Source organism: Trichogramma pretiosum, unplaced genomic scaffold (genome assembly GCF_000599845.2).
Source record: "Trichogramma pretiosum strain Unisexual culture from Peru unplaced genomic scaffold, Tpre_2.0 scaffold7, whole genome shotgun sequence".
Taxonomy (NCBI): domain Eukaryota; kingdom Metazoa; phylum Arthropoda; class Insecta; order Hymenoptera; family Trichogrammatidae; genus Trichogramma; species Trichogramma pretiosum.
In genome coordinates, this window is record NW_019641639.1 from 2984691 (window position 1) to 3009805 (window position 25115).

Consider the following 25115-nt stretch of genomic DNA (forward strand, 5'->3'; position numbering starts at 1 on the left):
GCGCCCGGCCCATTAACGTAATTACCGATAATTAAAACAAACACGATGCCGAGCGAGCGAGACAAATAACTCTGCGCTGCTCGCAGGTATATGATATCATAATTTCATATTAGCTATTCGACTTGACTCTGACGCAAGGGTGTGTTGTGTCGTCGTAGTCTTAGTCTATCTGCTCTATTTGCATTTACGTGCGGTTCATTTGCGCAACGATATTGCACCTACAGTCGAATGTGCGGCAAAAAAATGTGTGTCTGTAATGTGTGCGTCCATCGATTGCCATCACCAGCACACCGGCCACACGCCAACGGGGTGGGAGAAAAAAAACACCATGAAGTAGAGAAAACGTTTTCACCGTTTCCCAAGCGTGCTCACAACAAAAAAAAGAAAAAAGAAAAAAGGTGTATCGTGGAAATCGGTGCTGCTTATAAACGCGCGATACATTTAAACACTCGAGAGCTCTTTCTTTCCTCGCTCTTTTGAAACTATACACGGTGACTCGAAGAAAAAAACCAGAGAGAAAGAAGAAATTAAGAATCCGAGCTCATCGTCGTTTACCGATCCGGTTTTAAATATATGGTTTACGCGCGAGTGCGGCAGCAGCAGATGCACTGAGCTTGCTGCTGCTGCAGGCTGCCGATCACGAGCGAAAAAACGCGTTAAGATAATGCGAAGAGAAAGAGAGAGAGAAAGAAAAGAAGCTGCCCCGCGCGTACCAACTTTCATGCGAGAGCTGCCACAGCGATTCTCGGTCAAGACCTCGTGTGTATACGCAGATATCTTACGACTGTTATAATGTAGCCGAGCGAGAGAGATGAATTTGTAGGGTATCGGACCAAACGTGGAATATTGGCTTTTTACGCATCTCATCGAGCGCGCGCGCGCGGATGATCGTCATTTTTTTATGATATACGCCAAGTAATTTAAATCCCGGTCAGCGAGGATCTCCACACGGAGATATCGTCATTACGTATGTATTATCATCATTATTATTATATATGGCGTGTACGAGAGTACAGGTCAAATAGAATATCTCGAAACTCCTGTGCATTATAGTGTAACGTAATTCACTCGGACTCTGCTCGCAACCGCATCACCGCATTTATATTTGCTCATACGCGCAGGTACGGAGAGCTCATGCGGAGAAGAAGAAAAAGCTCCTCGCTGCTGATGCTGCTGCTGCTGCGCATCTCTCTGTCTAACGGGACACGCGGACGATAATCGTTTTAGCACGCCAACGTAAATAAGGGGGCAGTAGCTAAGGAGTGTATAGGAGCTATGTGTACGATCATTGTCGTCGATCTCGAAATATATTATAATATTACGTATGAACCCGGCGAGAGCTCGTAGCTACTTTGCGAAAAACTAAGGAAATTCGATACCTTGAGGTTTTTATAAGCGAGTATAGATGATGTAGCTGCGACTCTAAGCGTGTAGTACTATATATAGTAGTCGTATACGACAAACGAGGAGAAAAAAATTAAAGCTCGCGCGAGGTAGAGGTACTACTACTACATTATATACGCAACGCACGACGAAGATCGCAGAGATAGCGATCGGCTGCGAATCGGATGAACATTCAGCTACCGCGAGTAGCTGCAGCCAGTTTAATATAGTATGTATATTGTGCATATACGAGCAAGAGAGTGAGAGAGAGAGAGAGACATTCGCTATATAGCTCTCTGTATTCTGCGACTTACGTAAGGCGCAATTAGGTGACTGAGCGTGCGCGCGAGTTAACTTTCTAAAATGCCATAGAGGACTGATGGCTGCACACACACTCATGTGCACAGCTGCAGCAACAGCGGCGTAGTTTATATCAATAATGCATCGACGAGCCACGTATATATATATATCAGTAGTAGTAGCGCGCGAAAGCTGCGCGCAAAAATTTATCCGACTGCTGCGCTGCAGGCCTGATTAGCCGCGCGCGAATCGTCGAGAGATGTATCGACGAGCGTCGCGCATCTAATTGTCACCGCACTCAGCAGTGGCACGTAGAAAATATATCGATATTCATTTATTTATCTGCGTGCGGATCACTTGCACAATGGACTTTTTTGTTCTGCTGCAAGGCTATAAAGTCCTTAGGCGATATATCCACCGAATCGCGCTGAAATCGATTTCTCGCCACCTCTGCGCGGCATCGTAATGATGAATATGGATTATTTCGAATCGTGCGCGCGAAAAACGCTCAAAGCTGCGACGACGCGCTCGATAACGTTGCAACGGTGCGATATAAAGATCGCAATTGCTGCTGCTGCTACACGCATGCATGCATATGCGCTGGGAGTAGCTCGAGGTATATACGTATACGGTTTGCATACAATACGCTACATATATATATACATGCGAGTGAATAGTAGTGGCGATCGCTATTATATATTGTTGCATATATGTACACTCGCGTTATAAGGAAGGTCACGGTGCGACGCTGGGTCATCGACACCGGCGGCAGCGGCTGCTCCGTGTATATATAGCTTGCGAGGCGCGCCTCGTGCACGCATGTTTGTGTTTTTATATAGTACGTATACATATGCATTGCATATTTTATGCGCCTTGCACGAGAGATAAATTACGATCGAAATCGTGACAAGTGCCTCGGCTCGTGGCTTCTTATCGCGGAGAATAGGGAAAAATTGAAAATTAGGGTACGCTTTTCCGCGCGGATAATGAGTGCGTATTGTGTGTCGTGTGTAGCGTTTATTATAAAGAAGCTGCTGCGCAGTACGTCTGATGCGCGAGCCTAGGAATTCATACTACCGAGCGCGAAGAAGAAGCTCCTCTTTCTCTACACATTATGTGTGTGTGTAGCCGCGAAGAAAACGTGTCAAGTACGTCATCGTCGCGCGACTATGCGATCGTCGTTTGTGTGTGTGGCGCATCACACGGTAAGCACTCGCGTGCGATCTATATAGCTATACATCGCGGAATATAGCTAACCCAGTGCTGCGCCATGGCACAGCTGCTGCACTAGACGCGGTGCAGTGACCGAGTATAGCTGTCGAGTATATATAGACGCGCGGATCGTTACGAATCTCGGGACTCGCTATTGTGCACTCTCGCGGTGCAGCACTCTCACATGTATGTACGGTTAACGCACACATTGAAACAAAGGAACGACTCCGTAGCTGGTAAGCCAGAACGCACACTTTTCTCTCCGGTTCATTGCCTCGCTTACACATACACATATCGCCGAGTATCTTTTTACACATAATTTAAAGATCGATATCGATTTCGGAGTAAGAGAGAGAGAGAGAGGTTGTGGTGGCTCGAGGCATCGGCATTATCATAGGTAACCCTTATTATTGCGAAAGTGGAACGAGTCGAGGAGATTTTAATTTATTCCGCGACTACTTGCGACTGACTATGTATTGCCTGTACACAAAATCATACATTATCCGTCGTCACTATACATACTGCTGCGATACAACAAAGACCCACCGATCGACCCCTGGTCCCGAGTATCTATGAGGAGCAGCTCACCTACTCCTTTATTCGGATCGATTTCGTAAAAATATTGTGCCGCAGTGCACCGCTCGTGATATATATTTTCAATAGCATCGTCATGATCCTCGCTCGCGATTTGCTAAAAGCCAATATTGCGCGCGTTCGGATTTCAGAGCTTTATGCATATTATAATATAAAATATAAGGTAATATGTGCCGATCCCCGGCCACGACGACTCGTCCCCGCGGATTGTGATCCGTTATCTTTCCACAGATCTGCGGTAGCCGCGGTACATATCTTCGTGGATCATATTCCTGCGTGCATACAATGTATCGGTGTATAAAGTCGGGGTCATGAGCTCGCGCGCGAATGATAATAATTGCCATCAATGGTCGATAACAAGATCGACGTATCGTCGGCTCGTATTGTATTCTCTCTATATATACATTCGTTAACGGGGCGTCAAGTGGCGGCGGTGGTAATGGTGGTGGTGAAAGTTCGCGGCGCGGCGTGCATTATGTAAAAGATCGGCTTCGGCTATACATGTATGCGCCGCGATCACGGTCGCATCGACCGATCAGCCGCGGCAATCAATTGGCCGTCGTTGTCTTCTCTCTCTCTCTCTCTTGTTGTGTTGTGATCGTTGTCGTCTCTCTCTCTCTCTCTCTCTGGAGCTAGCCGTACACTATATAGTTATACGTAGTCTCACTCTGCACGAGAGAGAGAGAAAGTTTTTGTTTTTTTTTCGCTTTCGCTTTTTGCGCAGCGTCGGCGTCGGCAGCTGTCAACGAGGATCAGGCCTATCATCGGCCGACGTACACTATGTATGTTTATATACCTCGATTGAAGCCCCGAGCTCGTAGAGAGACGCGACGACGACGACAGAGAGAAGCGGTAATTGACCGAGGCAATGAGCCGCGTTATATGTATCGTACATGTATATATAGGGGCCGGAGATTAACTCCTCGGCGCGCGGCTCTCCGATATTATAATATACTGTATGTATACGGTACGGTGTGTGTACGCGCTCGATCGGCCACTCGAGCTTTTGATTACGGCCGGCCGAGTATGAGATGCGATTATAGAAACGTTGCGTGTTATACCGTGTGTCGCTTTGATCTCGCTATACTCCAGATCGAAAGCTTTTCGCGATGCGACGCGTTGTACTGTATACGCATATAAGAAAAGCAGACTCGTGAATATTCTCGCTCGGGGCTTAAATACTCTCCTACTCGTCGAGTGTATTGACTCGCCCTGCCGTCGCGACGATGCGGCCCGCGCACACGTCAATACGTATACCTGCTGCAGGCGCACTTCCGGAAGGCTCGAGCGTGACTTCCCGCGTGCGCAACGACAACGAAAAAAAATATTTGCATGTATAGTTTCGACGCGACTCGCGAGCGCTATGGGTTTTACGGATAATACATACGCTTTTTTTCTCTAGGCCCCCCCGTGAACGTTTAATTCTACACGTACACGTAGTAATATCGTTTTCAACGTCTCGAATTAAAATTCCCAAAGTAATTTCGCGCAATAAAAAAGGCCAGCTTGTGTGTGTGTGTGTATAATAATAAGACGGAGCTCGCTGCATATATCCTATATGTACGCGGCTCAGAGTTCGAGGGTACTTAGGCGTATTATACGTACACATAGTCGTTCCGGTACAACGGATTCGTATCCGCTGCGGCTGTAGTCGTATAATTACGCGCACATGTGTACGAGCGCGATTGGGCCCCTATCGCCGCTGCTATGCGCGCACCGCGAGTCGAGATTATTATTACGTCGGCCGTAGGTACGGTATACATACACACGCGGCACATTGCATATAATGGCGGAATATGCGCGAGCTTCTTTCTCTCTCGCAGCGAAAAACTTTCGTTTTCTATTGTATATTACTACGCCGCTGTAGTGCGCGGCTATGCGCGCGTTGGTACGTACAATGCGACTATACCTATACGTGTGTACAATGCCTGTACCGCCGTGTATCTGGGTTAAAAAGCGGGAAATCGAGGATGTAAACACACGACGACGATCGTCCGCGTGTGATTTGCAGTTCTATATAGCCTATAGCAGCAGCCTCGTGTAAGCATGTATGTAGGCTATATGGGAAAACAATTGGAATGGCTTAATTGAAGCGAACGACGATTAACAGCCAACGCCAAGCCGATCATCCGCAAGTTCATTTGCGCTCCCAAAGAGATAGAGAGAGAGGGGGCTTTGTTGTTGTCGCCACTGCTGCTAAAAAGACGCGAGGCGTGCATCAAGATCAGGGTCATCGGCTGTAGCAGCAGCAGCAAAAAAAACCTCGAGCTAGCTACAGCTACTAGGCTCTCTGACATATATTTTCACCGAATAACAGCAGCTCACGTAGTCGTCGTCGTCGTCGTCGTCGTCATCGGACCAGCAGCAGCAGAGCTCGTAGTAGTAGTAATCGTCACTTATAAGCTGCTCGAGTTCACGGAAGGCATTGCAATTGCCTCCGTTTCTTTTTTAGCGCCAGTTACTCACACACACACACACACGTGCGTGAGCCGCCGAGCTCGCGCAATCCTGTACAGCGGCACAAGAAAACTGTGCCGCTTTTTTCTTCGCCGAGTGCTCGCCTTTTGTAAAGTCGGTCGCGGGTGGCTGCCTTGCTCGCTACCATCGCGTAGTATATATAGAGCTCCTTGTCGTCCTCGTCGTCGCGTGCCTCATAAATAATTCACTATATACAGAGGAGAGCTCGTGCTTACTCGTCGTCGGGAGAGAAAGAAAGAAGGAGTTATTGCCTTGTAAAACAGTAATTGATAATGGTTACGGCGAAAAGTTGGCTCTCGCCGCGCGCCACATTATATCTCTGGAAATGCCAGCAGCAGCTCGCGCACAGCTGACTGAAAATAACGGTGCACAATGTGTACGAATGTATGCGTGTGTGTTCGTTCTTATCTTCGTGCGCGTATATGCCTTTTGCAATTAGTCAGACATAACATCCTGCGCGATCGTTTGCCACTGCTCGGCGTTATACTTATCATATTGTCTGCGTGACTCGAACGCGCGCGACAGATCGAGGGAGCATTTTTACGGAATTTACTTTTTATTCGTATACGCAATTTTTGTCAGCGTTTATGCATTCCCCATTTGGGCCAAATAATGGCTTTATTTTGGACGCACGGAAACATAAAGATAAAGCTTTTACACGATGTTTTCACTTTTTCGTGTATTATATACTTTCGGGAATAGCCTGTGTTGATTTCGAGTGCACACTACCGCACTGCCTGTAAATCCGTTTGCAGAAAGGACGATTGGATCGATTGGATTTAAACGTCGTCACGCTGACTTTTTTTCTCGCACCGATCGTAATAACAAGCTCGCTCGTTCGCTCGGTTGCCCTCGTTCGTGCGTACACATGCGGGCAAATGAAAAAAAGGAGCGCGATCGTCGCTCGGCAGGGATCTTTTATTATAAACACGTGAGTATATTCGAGCGATCGCTTAATATTATAATAGAGAGAATTAGGCAGGCAGGATCGAGTGTCGTCGACGTTTCGGTCGCGAACATGCGAATATATAGGCAGCTGATGGTGGCGCGCGTGGGAACACTATCCGCGCGCGCGCGAGTGAAAGGCCATTATCATCGCGGCTGCACCCCCCAGCTCTGGCTTCGGTGCTGTATATATATGTGATATAAATGTACACGTTCTCTATCCATCTCTCTCTAGCCCGAGACGGACAATTGAGACACGCGAGCCAATCACGCGCGGCGCTAATTGCCTTTGGCACACTATATACACGGCCTGTGTGTGCGGTGTTTTTTTTTTTTATTCAACCTGTTAGCCGCGCAGAGCCGCGCGCGCACGGATTAGTTATACGACGAGGACGAGCAAGAACCGATCTGCTGTTGTCCCTATATATATTATATACGTATGTAGAAGATACGAGCTCGGTGGAGTTAATATATAATACGCACGCGCGCATGCAAAAAGCAATTGATTCTCGTAGCGGCTCGTGCTTATGGGCTCAAGCTCGGGCTTTGTTTATGACGCACATTGCCGACTTACCGTTAACGTTTATTTGCGCCGTTGAGAATATGGAATTATATTTTCTTCAACTTGTTGCGCACGCCTCGTATGTACGCACTCGATGTGCCTGCGTGTGTGTGTCACGTATAATATTAATTCTCGCAAGATACCGAGAATACGTGAATCTCAACGTCAGCCTCCCCGACAACTACGCTATACTTACATTTTTGGATTATTGCCGAATTAATCTTACAAACTTTTACGTGTTCGTGTTGAATACTTGAAAGCTGCGATATCGAGTACGGAGATCTTCGTGACACGGAAATTTTCCAGTCGCGCGAGAAAAATACTTTGACTTTTTCATTTGTTGTTATTATTATTATAAAACATGCTCGGAGCCTAGGCCCGGCGGCGAAAGTGTCAAGTGCACATGGCGCGCGCGATAACGGTTTTTTATCCCATTTTCACGCGCGCGCGACGCGACACGACGCGCAGAAAGCTCTCTTGCATGCAGCACAGACGTACATTATTTCAAACAGCTGACCTTTAGAAACTCAAGCTCTCTTCTTCTCGGCTTTTGAGAGAGAAGACTGAGAGAGAGAGAGAGAGAGAGAGAGAGGTCATCAATATTATGGACTGCTGTAAGTGACTTTTTATCTCTCCTCTTTTCTCTTTTATACTTTGTATTCGACAAAGAAGTGCACTCGGAGGGAAATTTTCAATATACATATATTGGCCGCCTACTCGCTGACACACACACGTGCGCGTGGGATGCGTCATCTCGCGCATGTGAACTCTCCGCTCTGCTATATACGCGTGTACGTTAATGGGCTTTCAATTTCCCGATCCCGTGTCAGAGCGAGCAGAAGAGAAGCGTATATAGATAGAGTCTCAATCGACCTCCACCTTGACGCAATAATTTCTCATCGTCGTAATCGCAAGCGCTAGAGACGCGGACTCGTGATAATGTTATACCAGTTATCGACTATTATATTATAAAATATCCAGGCTCAGGTGCGAGAAAGAATATATAGGGTGAAAATTTTGCACTCCGGAGCGACGAGCTCATAAATATACTACATGTGACGCAGCATCGGAGAGAATTGAATAGATATCGTAGTGTATAGAAAAGAAAAAAAACTGTATCCGAGAAATTGGTAACGCGATCCGCGAGACGTTACTGCACGTACGTATACGCACTGTGTACAAGGATAATGCGATATTGCACGCTGTAATTGCCCCGTATATAGAGAGACGCGACCTAGCGATCTTGCGCGAGCGTGAAATAATACGTGCAACTATACACTGTAACAGCTCAGCTGCTTCTGTGCGTGCGAGCCAGATCAGCGACAGTAAGAAACTAAATCGAAAGAGATATCCGAGGCAGTGATTTTGCGAGCTTTTTGGTGGGCGTGTCTCTCGCTCGATAAGATGCGATTTTTCCCTTCAAAACATTATATTCGCATTACATTATGTTCGCCTGTACGATACATGGACTCTTGGTATATATATCGTTACGCAAAGCCTTGCGGGCATTCCTTCGTAATTAAACACGACGCGCGGCTCGCATGCGTGTAAATGTATCCTTAGCCTCGGTACGTACGTATCGTACACTTTAACAATAGGAAACGAATAATGGCAGCGCAGCGCAGCGGCGTGGAGAGCTGCTGGCCTGCATAAATCGATGCATATAGTAGTGTCCACTCGCAACGACGACGACTGCTTCACATACCTTGTGTATTATATTATACATCATAATATTGTTATTGTTGTATACTACCTATACGTGTCGAGTTAAGGCGCGATCTATATGGACGGCATGTCAAAATGATTCGTGCGTTGCATAAGCGTCCACTCGCAAGCTCGCTTCTTCTTCTTCTTGGCCTATTGTCTCGTCTTGACAGCCTGCATCATTACTCCTACATTGTCTTTTTACCTATTTACGAAGCTGCTCCGCGCTACGTCCGTCAATCGAGTCCGAAAGAAAAAAAAATAAATAAATCAATTGAAATTCGATGGAGAAGGAGAAAAGAGAATATATATACGTATTAAAAGCTCGCTCGAGCTGCGTAGCTTGCACAATTCTTTCCCGAGGCGCAGTGATAAGAGAGCTGACAGCAGCCGGTCAGTCGCGCGTTTTATAATTAAACGTGTAGTCGCTCAATTAATTTTCTCATCCACTTGGCAGAGTGCATAATTCACGCGAGCTGCTGCTTGCAACTCGCATACACATACACACACGCACTTTTCCGACCTCGTTGCGAGAAGCGGAAAAAGGGGTCAAGATCATCTCTCTCTCTCTCGCCTATATGTTAGCTGCTGCTTTACGCAGCTTTTTTCCCAAGTGCGTACCTCGCGAGACACATCACAGAGAGATGGATCGAGGAAAACAAATGTTGAAACTTTTACTCAGAGCCCGACATGATTTTTCCTTTAGCGCGCGGCTCTCTCGCTGGCTATCTGTTATATACGGCCGTGTGTGTATTCAAGCATGCCTTGAAACATAAGCACTTTTTCTTCGACTTTTTTCTTTTTTGCTCTTTACCCGCATTTCGATTATGTTGTTTTCACTGCGAGGAAATTGCGTTGCAGCTCGAGTCGTTTATATATATACCACCGATGCTGCACTGCCACTGCCTCGGACTTTTTTTTTACACAATGCGAATGTCGATATAATACGCACGCTCGCTAATTACAATTGGAAAATCGTCCTCGCTCTCTCTCTGTGAATTAAAGCGCCGGCTTCATTTTACCCCGGATGACAATTATCGAGTCGTTTACTATACCGACCAGTGTATAATAATAAACGACAGCACGCGCAGAATCTCGGAGAAAAAGAAAACTACGCGCTGCGTATTATGTAAATGCACAAGCCCCAGCCGCTCAACTCGCAGATGCGAGAGCTAATAGATATATTAGAGAAAGAGAGCGAGAGAGAGAGATTTAATAAGCCGAGAGATGGATGAAGTTGTCTATGTGCGTGCGTGCTGTTAAGGCGAAGCGTGCGCGCGGCGGCGGCGACAAATTCATCGTAAAAGCACACCCATACACACGCACGACTCGAATTACATCCGTCCGTGAGAGAGAGAGAGAGAGAGAGAGAGAGAGAGAGCGGATAATTTCGCAAACGGTTTTTGCAATTTTAATGCTTGACGATAGCTGCTGCTGCAGAGCGTCGATTGCATGCGCGCGTCAATTATGCACGCGACTGTGCGTATCTCTCTCTCTCGACGTCGTATTACACGCTATACCACACGTACATTTGACTCTCTTTCTCTCAATGGACGCGTATATCTCGTCGATATGTATAAAAGTGTGTTTTATAAATAATAATGACTGTACCGAGAAATAAAGAAAAAATGCGTTTACGCGCGTTCTCGCTCGCCCGTTTGATCGACGTTTCCGAGTACATGCTTCGCGCGCGACTCTCTGTAGTGGTGCTGTGCATCTCGCGCTCGAGCTGCACGTAATATAACCTTGACCATTTTTCTTTTCTTTCTTTGCAAATATATAAATCCAGAGAGTAGAGCATTCGTCGTAAGTACGTGTCTCTCTCTCTCTCTCTCTCTCTCTCTCAGTCGTTTGATGATTTTCGCGTGTGTCGCTCGACAATGTGTGTGCGTGACAACGATCGTTTATGTACACGAAAAATATATATAATAATAATATAAAAGAAAGAGAAAATTTTTGCGCGTCATCGGCAAAAGAGCCTCGACAACTCGCGAACAACCAAAAAAAAAACAACAACCTCGGAGCGTAATTTCTCCCATAGGAGCGTAGATACGCATCGAATCGATATGTATAAAAGACGAAGGTGGCAGGCAGGCAGCATTGCTTTCCGCAATTTCCGAGCCTATATATACGAGCTGTGGGTCGTCACTCGCACAACATACATACACAAACACATAAAAAAAGTCCATGCCAATTTCTAGAGAGAGAGAAAGAAAAGAAAGAGAGAAGCAACCCTCTGAATTCATAATGCCCGTAGGACACGCGAATGGAAAACAAAATCGTATAATACAGGCGCGGTGGCGGCGTTCGGTCGTCGTCGCAGCTCTCGGTATACAACGCCGACGGAGCCGCACGCTCGTATTATATATTCTACGAATTAATGCCGCTCTACCGAGAAAGTACGTGTGTGCGCTAATAAGCGTTTTCGATGATAAAAGTAATATTCCCCCGACTTTTCATCGGGAAAATTATAGTACATAGTGTATCCTTATTAAAAGCAAAATCCGCAGAAACACGCCTGTCTGTACAATTTATAATAACACGATGTTTTTTTTTCATCACGTTCGCAGGTACTGCCGAGCCTCGGCAATTCCAAGACCCTGCGGCTGGATCACCACCGCGCGTCCTCGGACAACAACAACGTCAACAACGCGAACGCGAACCACATCGTCGGACTGGGCGGCGGCGGTGGCCATCATCACCATCATCAACTGCAGGACAATCCGTACAGCAACAGCACCGGTCAATTGTTGACGTCGCAAACGGCGCAAACGACGACGACGTCGACGACCGACGGCACGGCCTACAGCACCACCACCACCAGCAACAGCGGCGGCAGCGGCAAGCGATACCCGATGACGCCCGAGCAGGCGATGAAGTACTACGGCTCGAAACTGACCGAGTTCGAGCGCACCGAGATCGAGAAGTACTCGGAGATCTGGTATCTCGGTCTGTCGGCCTGCAAGATACACGGCGAGGAGGGAGCGGCCCAGAACGGCGGCTACGACGACGACAACGGCAGCTACAACAAGGTGCTGCACGACCACATCTCCTATCGCTACGAGATCATGGAGGTGATCGGCAAGGGCAGCTTCGGCCAGGTGATCAGGGCGCTGGACCACAAGACCGGCCACAACGTCGCCATCAAGATCATACGCAACAAGAAGCGCTTCCATCATCAGGCCCTGATCGAGGTCAAGATACTGGACCATCTCCGGAAGAAGGACAAGGAGACCAACAACTCGCACAACGTCATACACATGCTCGAGTACTTTTACTTCAGGAATCATCTCTGCATCAGTTTCGAGCTTATGAGGTACGACGATTTTTTCACTATATACTTGTACTAGTTCTACCTAATATAAAATCTGTTACAATTTCGTCGTTTTATTTTGTGTGCAGCTTAAATCTGTACGAGCTCATCAAGAAGAACAATTACCAGGGATTCAGCTTGAGCCTGATTCGAAGATTCGCGAGCTCGTTGGTGAGCTGTCTGAAGCTGCTGCACCGTGAGAACATCATCCACTGCGATCTCAAGCCCGTAAGTGTTGGGACGCAACGATCGAGCGACAAACGTTAGAAACTATTTTTTATATAAAAACGATTTTTTTTTCGCCAGGAAAACGTACTGCTGAAGCAGCGCGGCAGCAGCTCCATCAAGGTCATCGACTTCGGCTCGTCGTGCTACAGCCACCAGCGCGTCTACACCTACATACAGTCGCGCTTCTATCGCAGTCCCGAGGTGATACTCGGCCTTCCCTACGGCACGCCGATCGACATGTGGTCGCTCGGCTGCATATTAGCCGAGCTCTTCACCGGCTATCCGCTCTTTCCTGGCGAGAACGAGGTCGAGCAGTTGGCCTGCATCATGGAGGTGCTCGGCAAGCCACCAGACAACGTCATCAATCACGCCTCGAGGCGCAGGCTCTTTTTCGGTGAGTAATACTATACTGACTATACGACGATCAAATCACGACAACTAGTTTCTCTTTTCCTCTCGTTTTTCTGCAGATTCAAAGGGTCAACCTCGCTGCGTGACCAACAGCAAGGGTAAGAAAAGGAGGCCGGCAAGCAAGTCGGTCGCGTTGGCCCTCAAGTGCAGGGATCCGCTCTTCGTCGATTTCGTCAGTCGATGCCTCGAGTGAGTAACCAATTGAGCATATTCCAACGAGAGTCAGTCGATACTCATACACGTTTTTGCAGATGGGACGCTAAAAAGCGCATGAGTCCGGACGAGGCGATGAACCACGAGTGGCTATTGGCCGGCTCCTCGTCCTCGCATCAGCTGTCCACCTCGTCGACGACGATGAGCATGTCGATGACGGGCAGCAGCAGCGGCTTGGTGAGCTCGGGCCTCGTCGTCGACCAGAATCAGCCCAGTCACGGCCAGACGGCCGGAGCGACGAGCAGCGTCGTCTCGACGAGCGTCGGCATGGTGCCGAGCGTCAACGCGGCGGCCCGACGACAGCGCGTCGACAGCGGCAGCCAGCAGCAGCATCAGCAGACGAGCGTCGACGACCACGCGGAGCAGCAGTTCTACGCGCTCTACCGGCTCTACCGGAATCGCAAGTGCGCCTCGAAGATCTCGGGATTGGACACGACCGACAGCAGCAACGATCTCAGCCAGTCGGCCCAGGTGGCGACCAGCAACGGATCGACCCAGACCAATCAGAGCAGCCAGAGCAATCAGAGCAACCTCGTGAAGAGCAAGCTGAGCGGCGTCGGCGGCTCGTCCAGTCACGCACTCGCCGCGGGCTCGCAGTCGTCGAGCTCGAGGCACGCCTCGACGGGCGACATCGTTACCAACCTCGAGCCGAGCCTCGACGACTCCGGCACGTTTCTGCCGCACATACTCTCTTGAAGTCGGGTGCGGGCTAGCCATTTTTAGACGCCGAAGCGCGCCGCTGCAGCTCCGAGCTTGCGTAAATACGATTGTTGAAAACTTTTGTTGCCTCTTTGTTGAACAAAATATTAGAGACGCGCGCGCGCGTGCTGCGTCGATGCGAGCGAGCTGCGAGGCTTTGATCAAGACTGTTCATTTCAATTCTATGCTATCGTGGACGAAGAGGAATCGCATTGCGCCTGCTCGCCTTTCTTTTGGTCTTCGTTTCGTCTCTTTTTTTCGTGCATTGACGCTAATAATAATATTAATAAAGATAACGATATTCATAACGGTAAAGCGCAGTCGTCTTTTGTGGCACGTACACGAGTCCTGTCATCGGAACAAGGACTCGTTTGCCGCGGAAAATTAGGCGCTGGATGAAAAAAATGGCTGGCTCGCGTGCGAGTTTGTTTGCGGGCGCTGCGGTCGCGCGATGAGAAAATTAAGGAAAGAAAAATTGTCGAAAGCGATCAAGCAGCTAGTGTTTAGTTAGGCTAATTGTCCGACTGTCGTGTGTATAATGTATGTCGATCCAAGCTTTAGTGCAACAATACGATACACGAATCTTTTACGTTGAGTCTAAATTCGGCGTGTGATTTTTTGTAAGTGTGAGAATTTCTATAAATTATTATACGAATAAATAGTTGACGGCGTTGAGAGAGATAAGTATTTCTGCGAGCCAGGACGTTTGTCGTTTGCTCGCTTCGTGAGTAAATCGAATAATCGATGGCTTATATCGCAATTATGATCGCGTCGCCTGTAGGGAGGGACGAGAGAACTTTTTGACCAAGCGCGTGCTCGCGCCCCCATTATATAGTATAATAAGTATTTTAACGCTAGACGAATTTGGCAAAAAGTTCGCCGTCTCTGTTGATGACTCCTGAAAACAAAATACATAAAATATACATAAATGAAGTAATGAAATATATATACAAATATGTATATATAATACACATTGATTATCAGTGAAAAAAGTCTAATTATAATAAGATAAGTCTTAATTAAATTGATGGTTATTTCCCAGTGGATTAATCTTTCGTAATCGATATGACCCCGTTTTTTCGCGCGAGGCCTGAGTAGTCTTATTGTGATATTAAACTACCACTGTCTTACTTGGATCTCTTGATATAATTGAGAATAATTATGGATTATAATAATATTAAATAGTAACACTGAAATCATGACGACGAGAAAGCGATAAAAGTAACATCGTTTTCATCAAATATTTCATCGGTCATTAAAATTTAAGTTATTTCAATACCGCCTCATTAACTACGTACGGTTATTTAATTATTTCGTTGAATTAAGACCCCCGGTTAAATTAAGCATGTACGAACATACAACCTGTAAGTTATTAAACATATAAATAATATACATATGAATGAATATTATTTTGTTATGCTTTCGAGAGCATGGCATTTTACTGCCAGCACTACGACTGTAATTATTATACATAGACATTCTTGGGAGCAGAGAAAAAAAAATACCTTGCGCGTGTTACAATTTTTAACAACGATCATGTATACTGTGCGTAACGCGCTCGCGTGGGTGATAAATAAAGAGCGTTCCTCGGCTTTAAGCACAAGCTCGACGACGACGAAAAAAAAAACAATGAAACGGAATCGATTTTAAAGTCTGCGAATTAAAGGATGTTCAGCGGAACACAAAAAGTCTGCGCGTATACTCATGAGTGAGCAGCATCGCTTAGCTCTAATAAATCATTTATTGCATCTTATAGAACTTTCATTTACATTGCGTTTTTTAATATATTTATTAGCTTAACAAACGTTTCGTCTTTGTCCTCCCAAGCCTCATTTTCATGAATATTCATTCTTGCGAACTCGTGTATTACGTACGTATATAATGGAGAATGATAAGTACTTGTCGTCTTTTCGTGTGTAAATATATTTAAAATTAAGCGTATGCAAATATTTTCATTCACCATTACTGACGATCCATTTAATGGACGCTTACACTGTGTATGCATTTTCGAAGAATTAACATTCAAATTTTTATGTCATGTGTATATTGATATTATGGAATGTGTGAAATTAAAATATATTAAAACAAACTTTTTTGATCGAACAGAAACGATTGTGATAATTTTTTTACCTCCAATTTCCTTTGTAATCAGTTTACCCATTACAGTTGAGGAGCCAAGTCTGAGTTTCTACTTATGATGGTTAATGTTAATTAATTACTTTTGATTGTGCTAAATAAGATATTATTAACTTGTGCATGAGTATTGTGAGATTATACCTCAGACAATCGCTGTTATAAATAGAACTCAATCCCAGGAACTATTTGCTGCTGCACGCCTCAAAAATGACCAATCTTCGGATGAGTGCACCTAATTGGACCACTGTCAGCAATGTAGCTTTAAATTTATAAGTTTTACAATTTAATTTAATTATGGAGACGGAAAAAAACATTTTCTCTGATAAATATTCGAGAGTTTACCGATTGCATGAGACATGCACGAGATTCAGCGTGTAAACTTACATTGACATCGATAGCTATTTAATTAGTGTCAATACAATTAAAAAAACAATTTTTTTAGTTTACCGAAGCATTTAAAAAATCATGAGATTTCGTGATGAACAAATATTTACAGCAGATTTAAACGGCACGATTCTATGGAAAACCATTACATGTTTACCGTCCTTCTGAGTACTTCCTACTGGCCAAAGAGGGCATTAGCGCTCGATCGAAAAATTCCTAGCAGACGCTCTTTAACTTGTGCCGTTGAAATAGGAATCAGCAGTGGCAAGTTACCTCTCTCAAAACCCCACGGCTGAGATTTATAAATATACACACATCGATTTCGCAGTCATATGCTTGCATCCATAACCTAAAGAGGCGAGAGAGTGAGAGTCGTCGTCGTCGCGATGGCGGTCGCTACCGAATCTGTCAGCTTCGGTGAAAATAATAATTTCGATAGCTGGTTAAACACAAAACTCGGCGAGTTGGAGGTCGACGAGAGTGTCTTCAGTAGTTACATACGCTCCATACTCGAGGACGATGAATCCGACGACGAGAAGAGAGAAGGGCTCGAGTCGTTACTCTCCGGCGCCACGGTATGTATACTCGTACAGTAAACACTTACGCGTGGGTGCTAGCAGGTTAATATGCCAATTCTTTGTCTTCTTCGAGTTGACTTAAAATTTCCACTATTTTGTGTTTTGTTATTGTTTTCAAATCATTCAATAGCTTGTTCACCGATTTTGAAAATTATTTTTGTTATTTTTAAAGATTTATTTACAAATTTGACAATCAGTAGTGTTGCTTAATATCCATTGCTCTGGAATAATAGAATCTATACTAACAATTGCATTTGTGTTATTCTAGAATGAAGCTACTGCAGAGAATATTTTCAAACATGTAAATGAAATTTTGGAAGCATGGGCCAAAATGAATCAACCAATAGAAACTCCAGTTGATAATACACCAAAAGAGGATGTTGATGTGCGATTGGCCCGCTTGCTTGAATCTCAAAGTCTTGCCACTACCTCACACAAAAATCATTACACAGAGGAGGACAAAAAAATTCGAGATGCAATTTTAGCACAATACAGTCAAATGTCAGATGATAACGAAAGCGACGGTGATTATGTTGAAGAAGGTGGCGGTGGTGGAGGTGGTAGTTCTGGATTAGAAAAGAATACAAACGTTGCCAACATAATTCAAGCACAAAAAGAGAGAAGAGAACAAGCTAAACTTGAAAGTATGAAGAAAAAAGAAAAGGATAAAGAAGACAGGTATCTAAAAATTTTGTTTTTAGAATACCTTAGAAAAAACATCTTAGAAAATTATTTCAATCGATTCATTTTTTTTTTCAGAGAAAAACAGAAAATAATGAAGGAAGAAAAGAAAGAAAAACGTAAAACTGTTAAAGGAGAGAGAAGAAGGTAGCATCAAATTGATCCAAAGGTGTCATTTTTATTAAGTTTCTTTACCATGAAATGCTATTGCGTTTCTCTTGATATATACCAATTTTAATTGTTTTATAAAGTCATTGTATTCTTATTGTGTTTTATAATGATCTCCGTGATATACATTTTGTAAATCAATGCCAACATTATGTACAATAGCATTAAAACTTATCTCACATGAGTTTAGATGTCAAATACAAACAAGTCACATAGCAACTATATTTAAGCATATTTTTTTAAACATGCCAATTACTTGTGTGAGCCTAATTGTATGCTTTCAATGTGAACATGTTAGGATTTACAATTATGTTTAGTTTGTTATAACATTTAATAGTAGGTTGTTAATTCAGTGGATACTATTATTTTTTTTGTATTTATTATCAATAATAACTTTAATTTCATTTGATTTTTTTTTATATCTCTTACTAACGATTAATAAAATTATTGGAAATTTAAAGAAAAGGGATTGGATTATGAATAAAAATACTTGAGCTTACTTGCAAAATACCTTTTATTACACGATTATACGATTCATTAACATGTTTTGAATATGATTCATTAACTTGTCAATCTAACTAGGTGTTTACATACTCAGCCTTCTCAAAGTTGCTTTAATTTTTTCTCACTCAGCAGTTTTCTTCACACTTGAAACTTTCTTTTAATACTGTCACACATTTTTTTAGCATAATGTATAAAATCTAAAATTGTTTTTCACTATTTAGACATCGTTATATAATCATAGGTAAAGAACATACATGTGCTAAGACTTACCAAGTCACATTTGAAAAAATGAACTATTTTTCATATTTAAATCTTTGTCTATTAACGCAAAGCGAATATAGTCTTATTTATACTGCATTTTTCCATCAGCAATCAGTGTTTGTTTTCTTTTAATTTAAAGATCTTAATTTTTTTCTCTAATCAAGTACATACATTTTTACATTACTTATAAATAAGTTTTTTTTCATCTTTTTACACATATATTTTATACCTTTTAGAATACTGTTATGTGACAATTTATTTATATGAGTTATTTGCATCTCATCTTTCGTATTCTCGCGTAAAATGATTTGGCTCTTGATTTTGCTGTATGAAAAACCGATGGTAAAAAGTGAAGTTACTCCTTATATTGTTTTAAAAAAAAAGTTCATTCGATTGAATATATACTGCATTATAATTTAATTGAAATATATTGAAATGAAAGTAAAATAAATAAATTCCATGGGGAAAAAGGATAGAGCGTGGATGGGACTGTGCATGAAATACTCATACAATAAAGTTAAAGCATAAAAGATATTAATAAAATATTAAACGAAAAATATATATTATTATTGACATGTCACAAAGTCATAACTAATTTTTTTTCTATTTCGAGTTTACAATCGTAACAGAATAAAAATTATAAAGAAGGAAACGCAAAAATACCATTTTAAGACCGGCTTTGACGCTTTAACGCAACATGAAAAGCGTTAATTTTTTCACCTCAAATATTATTCACCCTACCGTGAAACATGAATGCTCATATGCATAAGAAGTAAAAATACAAGATATAAGTGACTATTTTTTACACTGACACATAGTTTCAGAGATATGACGCATTAGAGTAAATTGTGTAGCGACAGATATTGAATGTTGATGTTTGGTAGTTTTTTTTTTTTACAAAAATAGCTATTTGCAAAAGTCGCTTATTTGTCTTTCAAACCGATAAGGAGAATAATTTAGATGTGACAACAATTTCGGAGACTCGTACACACCTCGTTTTAAATCATATTTACGCGTTGTCGCACTTAGCCGGAAATATTTTACCTTGGGGTAAATATAATAACAACGATAATATTAAAAATGGTAATTTTTATACAATTTTCCTTAAGTAAATCTTTGCTGCAAAGTTTCTTTTTTTACATAAGTATATCTATACTAGAGAACTTTTGCATATTGCACGTTAGCTACTCTGTTTCTTAAAATTGAAATGCAATACGTAAAAGTTTCTAGAAAAATTTGAAAAGAATCGTAATTTGGTCATTACACAATCAACGTAGGAAGTAAATTTTACCAATTTATTAAAGTACTTTTTTTCGTGATAATTAAGTTTACTTATTTCTTGGCAAAATTACTAAACCTATGTCGTAAGAGCTAATACGGCGTGCCCGATAGAAAAAAAAACAAACTGAATTAAGAAAAAAAAGAATTTCTTTATTATGATGGCTACGGTGAGACCAGATTTCACACAAAACTACTTTTATATCGTTCGTGACTGATCTGCGTGAATGGTATACAAACTTAAAATCAATCAAAATTCCATGTTCAAAAATGTAAATAAATACAAAAAAAAATTTTTTTTCATCATACCACAGCTGACCATGTCAGACAAAATGAATTTCATATAAACTGGCCTTGCAAATAAGATCTTATCAATTCAATGGTATTTATTTTATACAGAACGTAAACTAATAATTACTTTTTCGTATGATCATTGATTAATTATTAAGGTTTTGATTAGGAAAACCAATCATTGTTCGTTTAGCTTAATGTGGACTGAATTTAATGAGATGATCATTTGCAAGGCCCTTACAATCGCTGTCACTATAACATAACAGTAAGAAATATAATAAGAATTATAAATTTAATAATTCAATGTTCAAACATAAGACCTTCTTTTCTTTATTTATGGCGGTGTATGTAAACAAACGAACCTCGCATAAAATCTATAGTACTTTTAATAGTTTTTTTTTACTTTGGTAAACTCATAAGTATCTATTGATGAAACGGGGTTCATCGTGAAATCACGCTTAATTCATATAACTACTTTATATGACTCTTTCCTCGGTTGAAAAACCACCAAGTATACTTGCACGTAAGTACTCGTTACATTTTTAAGTTAAACATATTTATCCAGCAATGATTACAGCACTCTGTGATTTTATCCTAAACGTGTGCACTTATTCACTCGCATTGCTTAAGAAAAGAAAAAAAAAACTAAAACTTTTGTAGTTTGCTCTTAAGTAATGAAAAAAGGTGCGTATCGAGAAATTAAGTTACGAATAGCTCAGAAGGTAAAGCATTGTGTTCAGCTCAACGTTTGTACACAATAAATACATTATTAATAATAATAATTATCAATAATTTAACATTACCACTAATGACGAACGTTTAGTGCTGTAAAACGAGGAATCGTACATGGTAAATTAAATACGGCATATACCTACATTCAGATTTTTCATATAATACCTAAGCAAAAAAAATTTTAACAATAGCTTAATATAATTGTACCTTAACTAATATAACAATATAGTAACAGCAACGTGATACTCGCACAGTTGACGATGATAACAACAAATGTTTATCACTTGATTTAACTCTTGTTCATCAATCTACTATGTAATGTGTTTTAATTCTTAAAAAGAGGCTACAAGAGTTTGTCACGTAGAAAATAATATTGAACTGTTCGATTATGTTTAGAATAATCAAGACGTGCGCACGTGGGTTCACAAACAAGAGAGAGAGAAGATACAATGTCTGATCTTGTTGTAGAATAATAATAAACGATGCAACTGTTACTTCAGAAATAACGAATTATTAGATATAAAAATTGAGGCATCTATTCAAGCATACAAAACCCAAATCTATATTGGCGGTAAGTAATGCGAAAATTCTTCACCCAAACACTCCGTGCTTAATCATGTATATTGTTTTTCTCCTTTCACTTATATTCAACTGCAAACGTTAGTGCTTTTATTGGTTATTTATCAAAGTATTTTGAAGTACTTTCTAGATGTGTAGTTTGGTTTTTGCATATAGATTATTTAAGACACGTCTTTGGTATTCACCCACGAAACATACATTTTTGTACCGTTTACAAATATGACATAAATGTTAGTTCATACAAGATTGAAAAAAATCTGACATTACTTTTATCCATTGAAATAAGTCACGTAGAAGAATGATTATACAAACTGACAGAAGTTATATAAAAAAGAACGAGCTTAGTTTTCACCGTAAGTACAGAAAAATGTATTTACGAAGACGGACATAAGTATTAAAATGTTCAAACGTGCTTAAAAAGACAAACATGCTTTCATGAAGTTTTTCGATTGTCTCGACGAAAAAATACGAAAAAGTTAAAAAGCTACAGAAATTCATATATATAATAGATTCATATATAAATGTAAGAACATCAAAAACCGTTCGTGAACTTCAAAAAATGTAGAACTATTTACCATACAACATACATGATAATTACGACAGCAAAAGATACAGTATAGTGAAAATATAGAAAAATACGGTGGCAACAAGTTTCAACATTAACGAGGGGTAGTAAAATTTTGTTAAAATAGAAAACATATGTTTGTAAGCGGGTAATAACCCAAAATTTGAACAAATTACGAGAGACTCTATCGTACGTAATTTGACTCGCAAGGTCATCCGGTTCGTTATCTCTGGTAACTTTTCGGTAAATTTTTCTCTCTCCGTCTTGTATAATTCACGTATTCACGTAAACGAAGTTAAATGACAGTTCGTGAGCCACAAAAAGTATTTTCTCAATACTATCAGTTACAAAAAAATCTATTATCATTAATATTAAACGTTCAAGTTATTTCTTAGAATTAAAGAAACTAAAAATTAGTTGCATACGTTTGGGTGTTAGGAACAGTTTCTCACTCCACCAAAATCAGGTATGCAGCGGAAAAAATTTATGGATTTCGATCCATTACGAGGTTAACTTTTTTCGTTACTCGATCGCATTTCTACAGTTAAGATAGTAATCTTCACTAAGTCATAGTGAATAATTTTCTGTATTAGCGAATTATCCAGAGAGAAAATATATCTATACAATAAATGAACGTCATACGTTCTCTTTGTTTCGATAAAACTCCATTATACAATATATGTCTCATATCACTATAATATATTTTTTTACTCTTCTGTATTTATTATTTATATATTCGTATATAAACACTTGCGATCTAAAAAATTTTCCTAACTTTTTCATCTTGCTACTTTTTTACATTCTTATTACAGAGTCTTTTTTTTTGAGAAAAAAATTTGTTCTCTCTTGTCGCACCGTGAATATCAGTATACCGGATTTCTGCGAGCATACCTTCAATACTATTATTATTTTTGGTTTATCATTTTTCTAAATTTTTCTCTCTTTCTTTTTCAATGATATTTTGTTTACGATTTTACGCATTGTCATATTATAAGTAGCTCAGTCGTCGATTGTATGTTACATAATACTCGAACGTTCATTATTTTACAAAAAAAAATATGCATGTATTCCGTTGTATTGAAGAAATTTTGACGTCAGAATGACGTTATACACTTTTTTTCTATTAATATTATAGTCACAGCTCAAACATTGTATTGTTCTGTGCATACATACCCACACATATTTATGACAGGCATAGAAACATATACATACATATAAAGTTGCTTATGTACAGAGCTTCATTATAAAAAAAACGTACAACAATCGCAATTATTTTTTTTAGCCACGTCTTAATATACACATATACTTTTTCATTTCTATTCTACTCTCGTTCTCTCATTTTAATGAACTTGTTTAAAGCTATGGTCCAATCACCGTTGTTGTCCTTCATTGAATCAAACCCGATCAGCCAACCTTTTCGCGTTAATGTTATAAATTTACCACTTACATAAAAATCAATACTCTTTTCTACGAAAAACAAATAAACAAGTGCAATAGCGCAAATTTTTTACGATGAAAGAAAAAAAATTCCCACAAATTCATACATAACAGGTGTCTGGTGTATACTAGTGAAAAGTGGAGACAGAAATTTGGGAGTTACGGTCAACCTTTTCAAGATTAAAATTTTAGCTGTTACAATACAATATTAATGCGTATTTACAATCACGTTTGTTTTTTTAGATGTTTATCTTCAATAGTTAACTGATGTCTAGTTACACTGTGAGGGTACTTTTCGTTTTTGGCGACACATACATGTGCTTGCACGTTTTTTTGGTACAATGATGATAAATGTAATAATAGATTGATCATTAAATGAGAGCAATAGAGATGGCTAGAAACGAATATAAGTATAAAAATGCAAAGATCGTGAAAAAGAAAGAGAGAAAGAAATGGGAAAGTAGAATGTATGTCTTCTTAAATAAATAATAATGACGTATGTGGAATCCAAGAGCGAAGAGATCAAGGATCGGATCGTGCGATAGTTTAAGCGCAGCAAAGTCCGATCGTTTTTTCGTTTTTTTTTTACGGAGAAACAGACATGGCATGGCGACTCCGCTCAATAGTGTGTACACGGTCACAACGTCACAGGCCACCTGCTGGCAAACACAAAAAAACAAACACACGAACAGGTTAGTCACCACCACACTGGATAAATAAAAAAAAATAGTAATATACAATTAACAGTAGATCCTCGTTAAAATATCGATGCGTAAGCGTTAATTTTATTATAACACAATTTGCGTGTAATTTACGTCGGACGGAGGAAAATAGCATTTGTGATACAAAATTATCTAATAAGCATGATTTACGAAATTAGGGTGATTTCTCAAAAATTCATTACATATAGTAATACATTGTGATAAAAACAATTCAACATAACACACACTGTTTAAGAACATAAAAAAATTTTCTTACGATCATTGTAACGAGGATCTGCATGGGTATAAATAGCATTGATTATATAATTTTACACAATTTCAGTAACATTATGGAGCACTCCGTGTCCAAAATAGCTCGTAATGACATTTATTCTTTAAAAAACTGCAAAATTTCTAATAAATAATTTTCTAGAGGCAAATTCAATTGTTGAATTAGACGAAACTTGCTAGATTATGTAAAAAAAAAAAAAAACGTTTCCCTGAAAAAATTAGACATAAAAAGCATTTGAAGGCAACATGTTGGCGCTAGGTAACGAATAGCTCACTACTCAAATATTCGCAGGTATAAAATAACAAAATAATATTCTACAATCGAAACCATGATATGGCAACAAGACAAATATCAAAAATCATTAAAGAAGCGTGAAACAATAATTATTAGTTTGCTCGATAGAATAACAGCGATAATTGTTTATGTCGTATACTGTACATGTTCTTGTATAAGGCGTCACGAAAGAGTAAATAAATTTGTTAAACA

General features: G+C 40.9%; 3 protein-coding genes across 23 annotated transcripts in view; 2 read left to right on the plus strand and 1 right to left on the minus strand.

Moving 5' to 3' along the window:
* The window catches only part of LOC106648626 (probable serine/threonine-protein kinase dyrk2), an 84346-nt gene extending 68195 nt beyond the window's left edge, over positions 1-16151 (plus strand). Inside the window, exons 4-8 of the mRNA XM_023459573.1 lie at positions 11749-12494; positions 12581-12719; positions 12798-13113; positions 13190-13319; positions 13382-16151. Coding sequence (XP_023315341.1) covers positions 11749-12494; positions 12581-12719; positions 12798-13113; positions 13190-13319; positions 13382-14039 — 1989 coding nt within the window. The 3' untranslated portion in view covers positions 14040-16151. The remainder of the gene's footprint in view (positions 1-11748; positions 12495-12580; positions 12720-12797; positions 13114-13189; positions 13320-13381) is intronic.
* Positions 16152-16828: 677 nt separating this feature from the next.
* Positions 16829-18213, plus strand: LOC106648562 (coiled-coil domain-containing protein 43). Its single transcript, XM_014365519.2, has 3 exons — positions 16829-17137; positions 17409-17818; positions 17900-18213. Exons 1-3 carry the CDS (start codon positions 16949-16951, stop codon positions 17970-17972), a joined length of 672 nt encoding a protein of 223 aa, XP_014221005.1. The 5' UTR covers positions 16829-16948; the 3' UTR covers positions 17973-18213.
* A 4754-nt stretch (positions 18214-22967) lies between these two features.
* Positions 22968-25115, minus strand: part of LOC106648581 (CUGBP Elav-like family member 1) — a 211396-nt gene continuing 209248 nt past the window's right edge. For 18 of the 21 annotated variants that reach the window (XM_023459493.1, XM_023459511.1, XM_023459508.1 and 15 more), the window contains one exon: positions 24224-24295. The gene's annotated coding sequence lies outside the window, so the exon portion shown is untranslated. Of the gene's footprint in view, positions 24296-25115 lie in introns of all 21 variants that reach the window. The other 3 variants (XM_023459495.1, XM_023459496.1, XM_023459494.1) reach the window with 2 other exon arrangements.

Coding starts and splice junctions, on each gene's coding strand:
- LOC106648562 (XM_014365519.2), top strand. CDS start 16,949: ATGGCGGTCGCTACCGAATCTGTCAGCTTCGGTGAAAATAATAATTTC. Junction 17,138..17,408: donor CGTTACTCTCCGGCGCCACG/GTATGTATACTC, acceptor GTGTTATTCTAG/AATGAAGCTACTGCAGAGAA. Junction 17,819..17,899: donor GAAAAGGATAAAGAAGACAG/GTATCTAAAAAT, acceptor TTTTTTTTTCAG/AGAAAAACAGAAAATAATGA.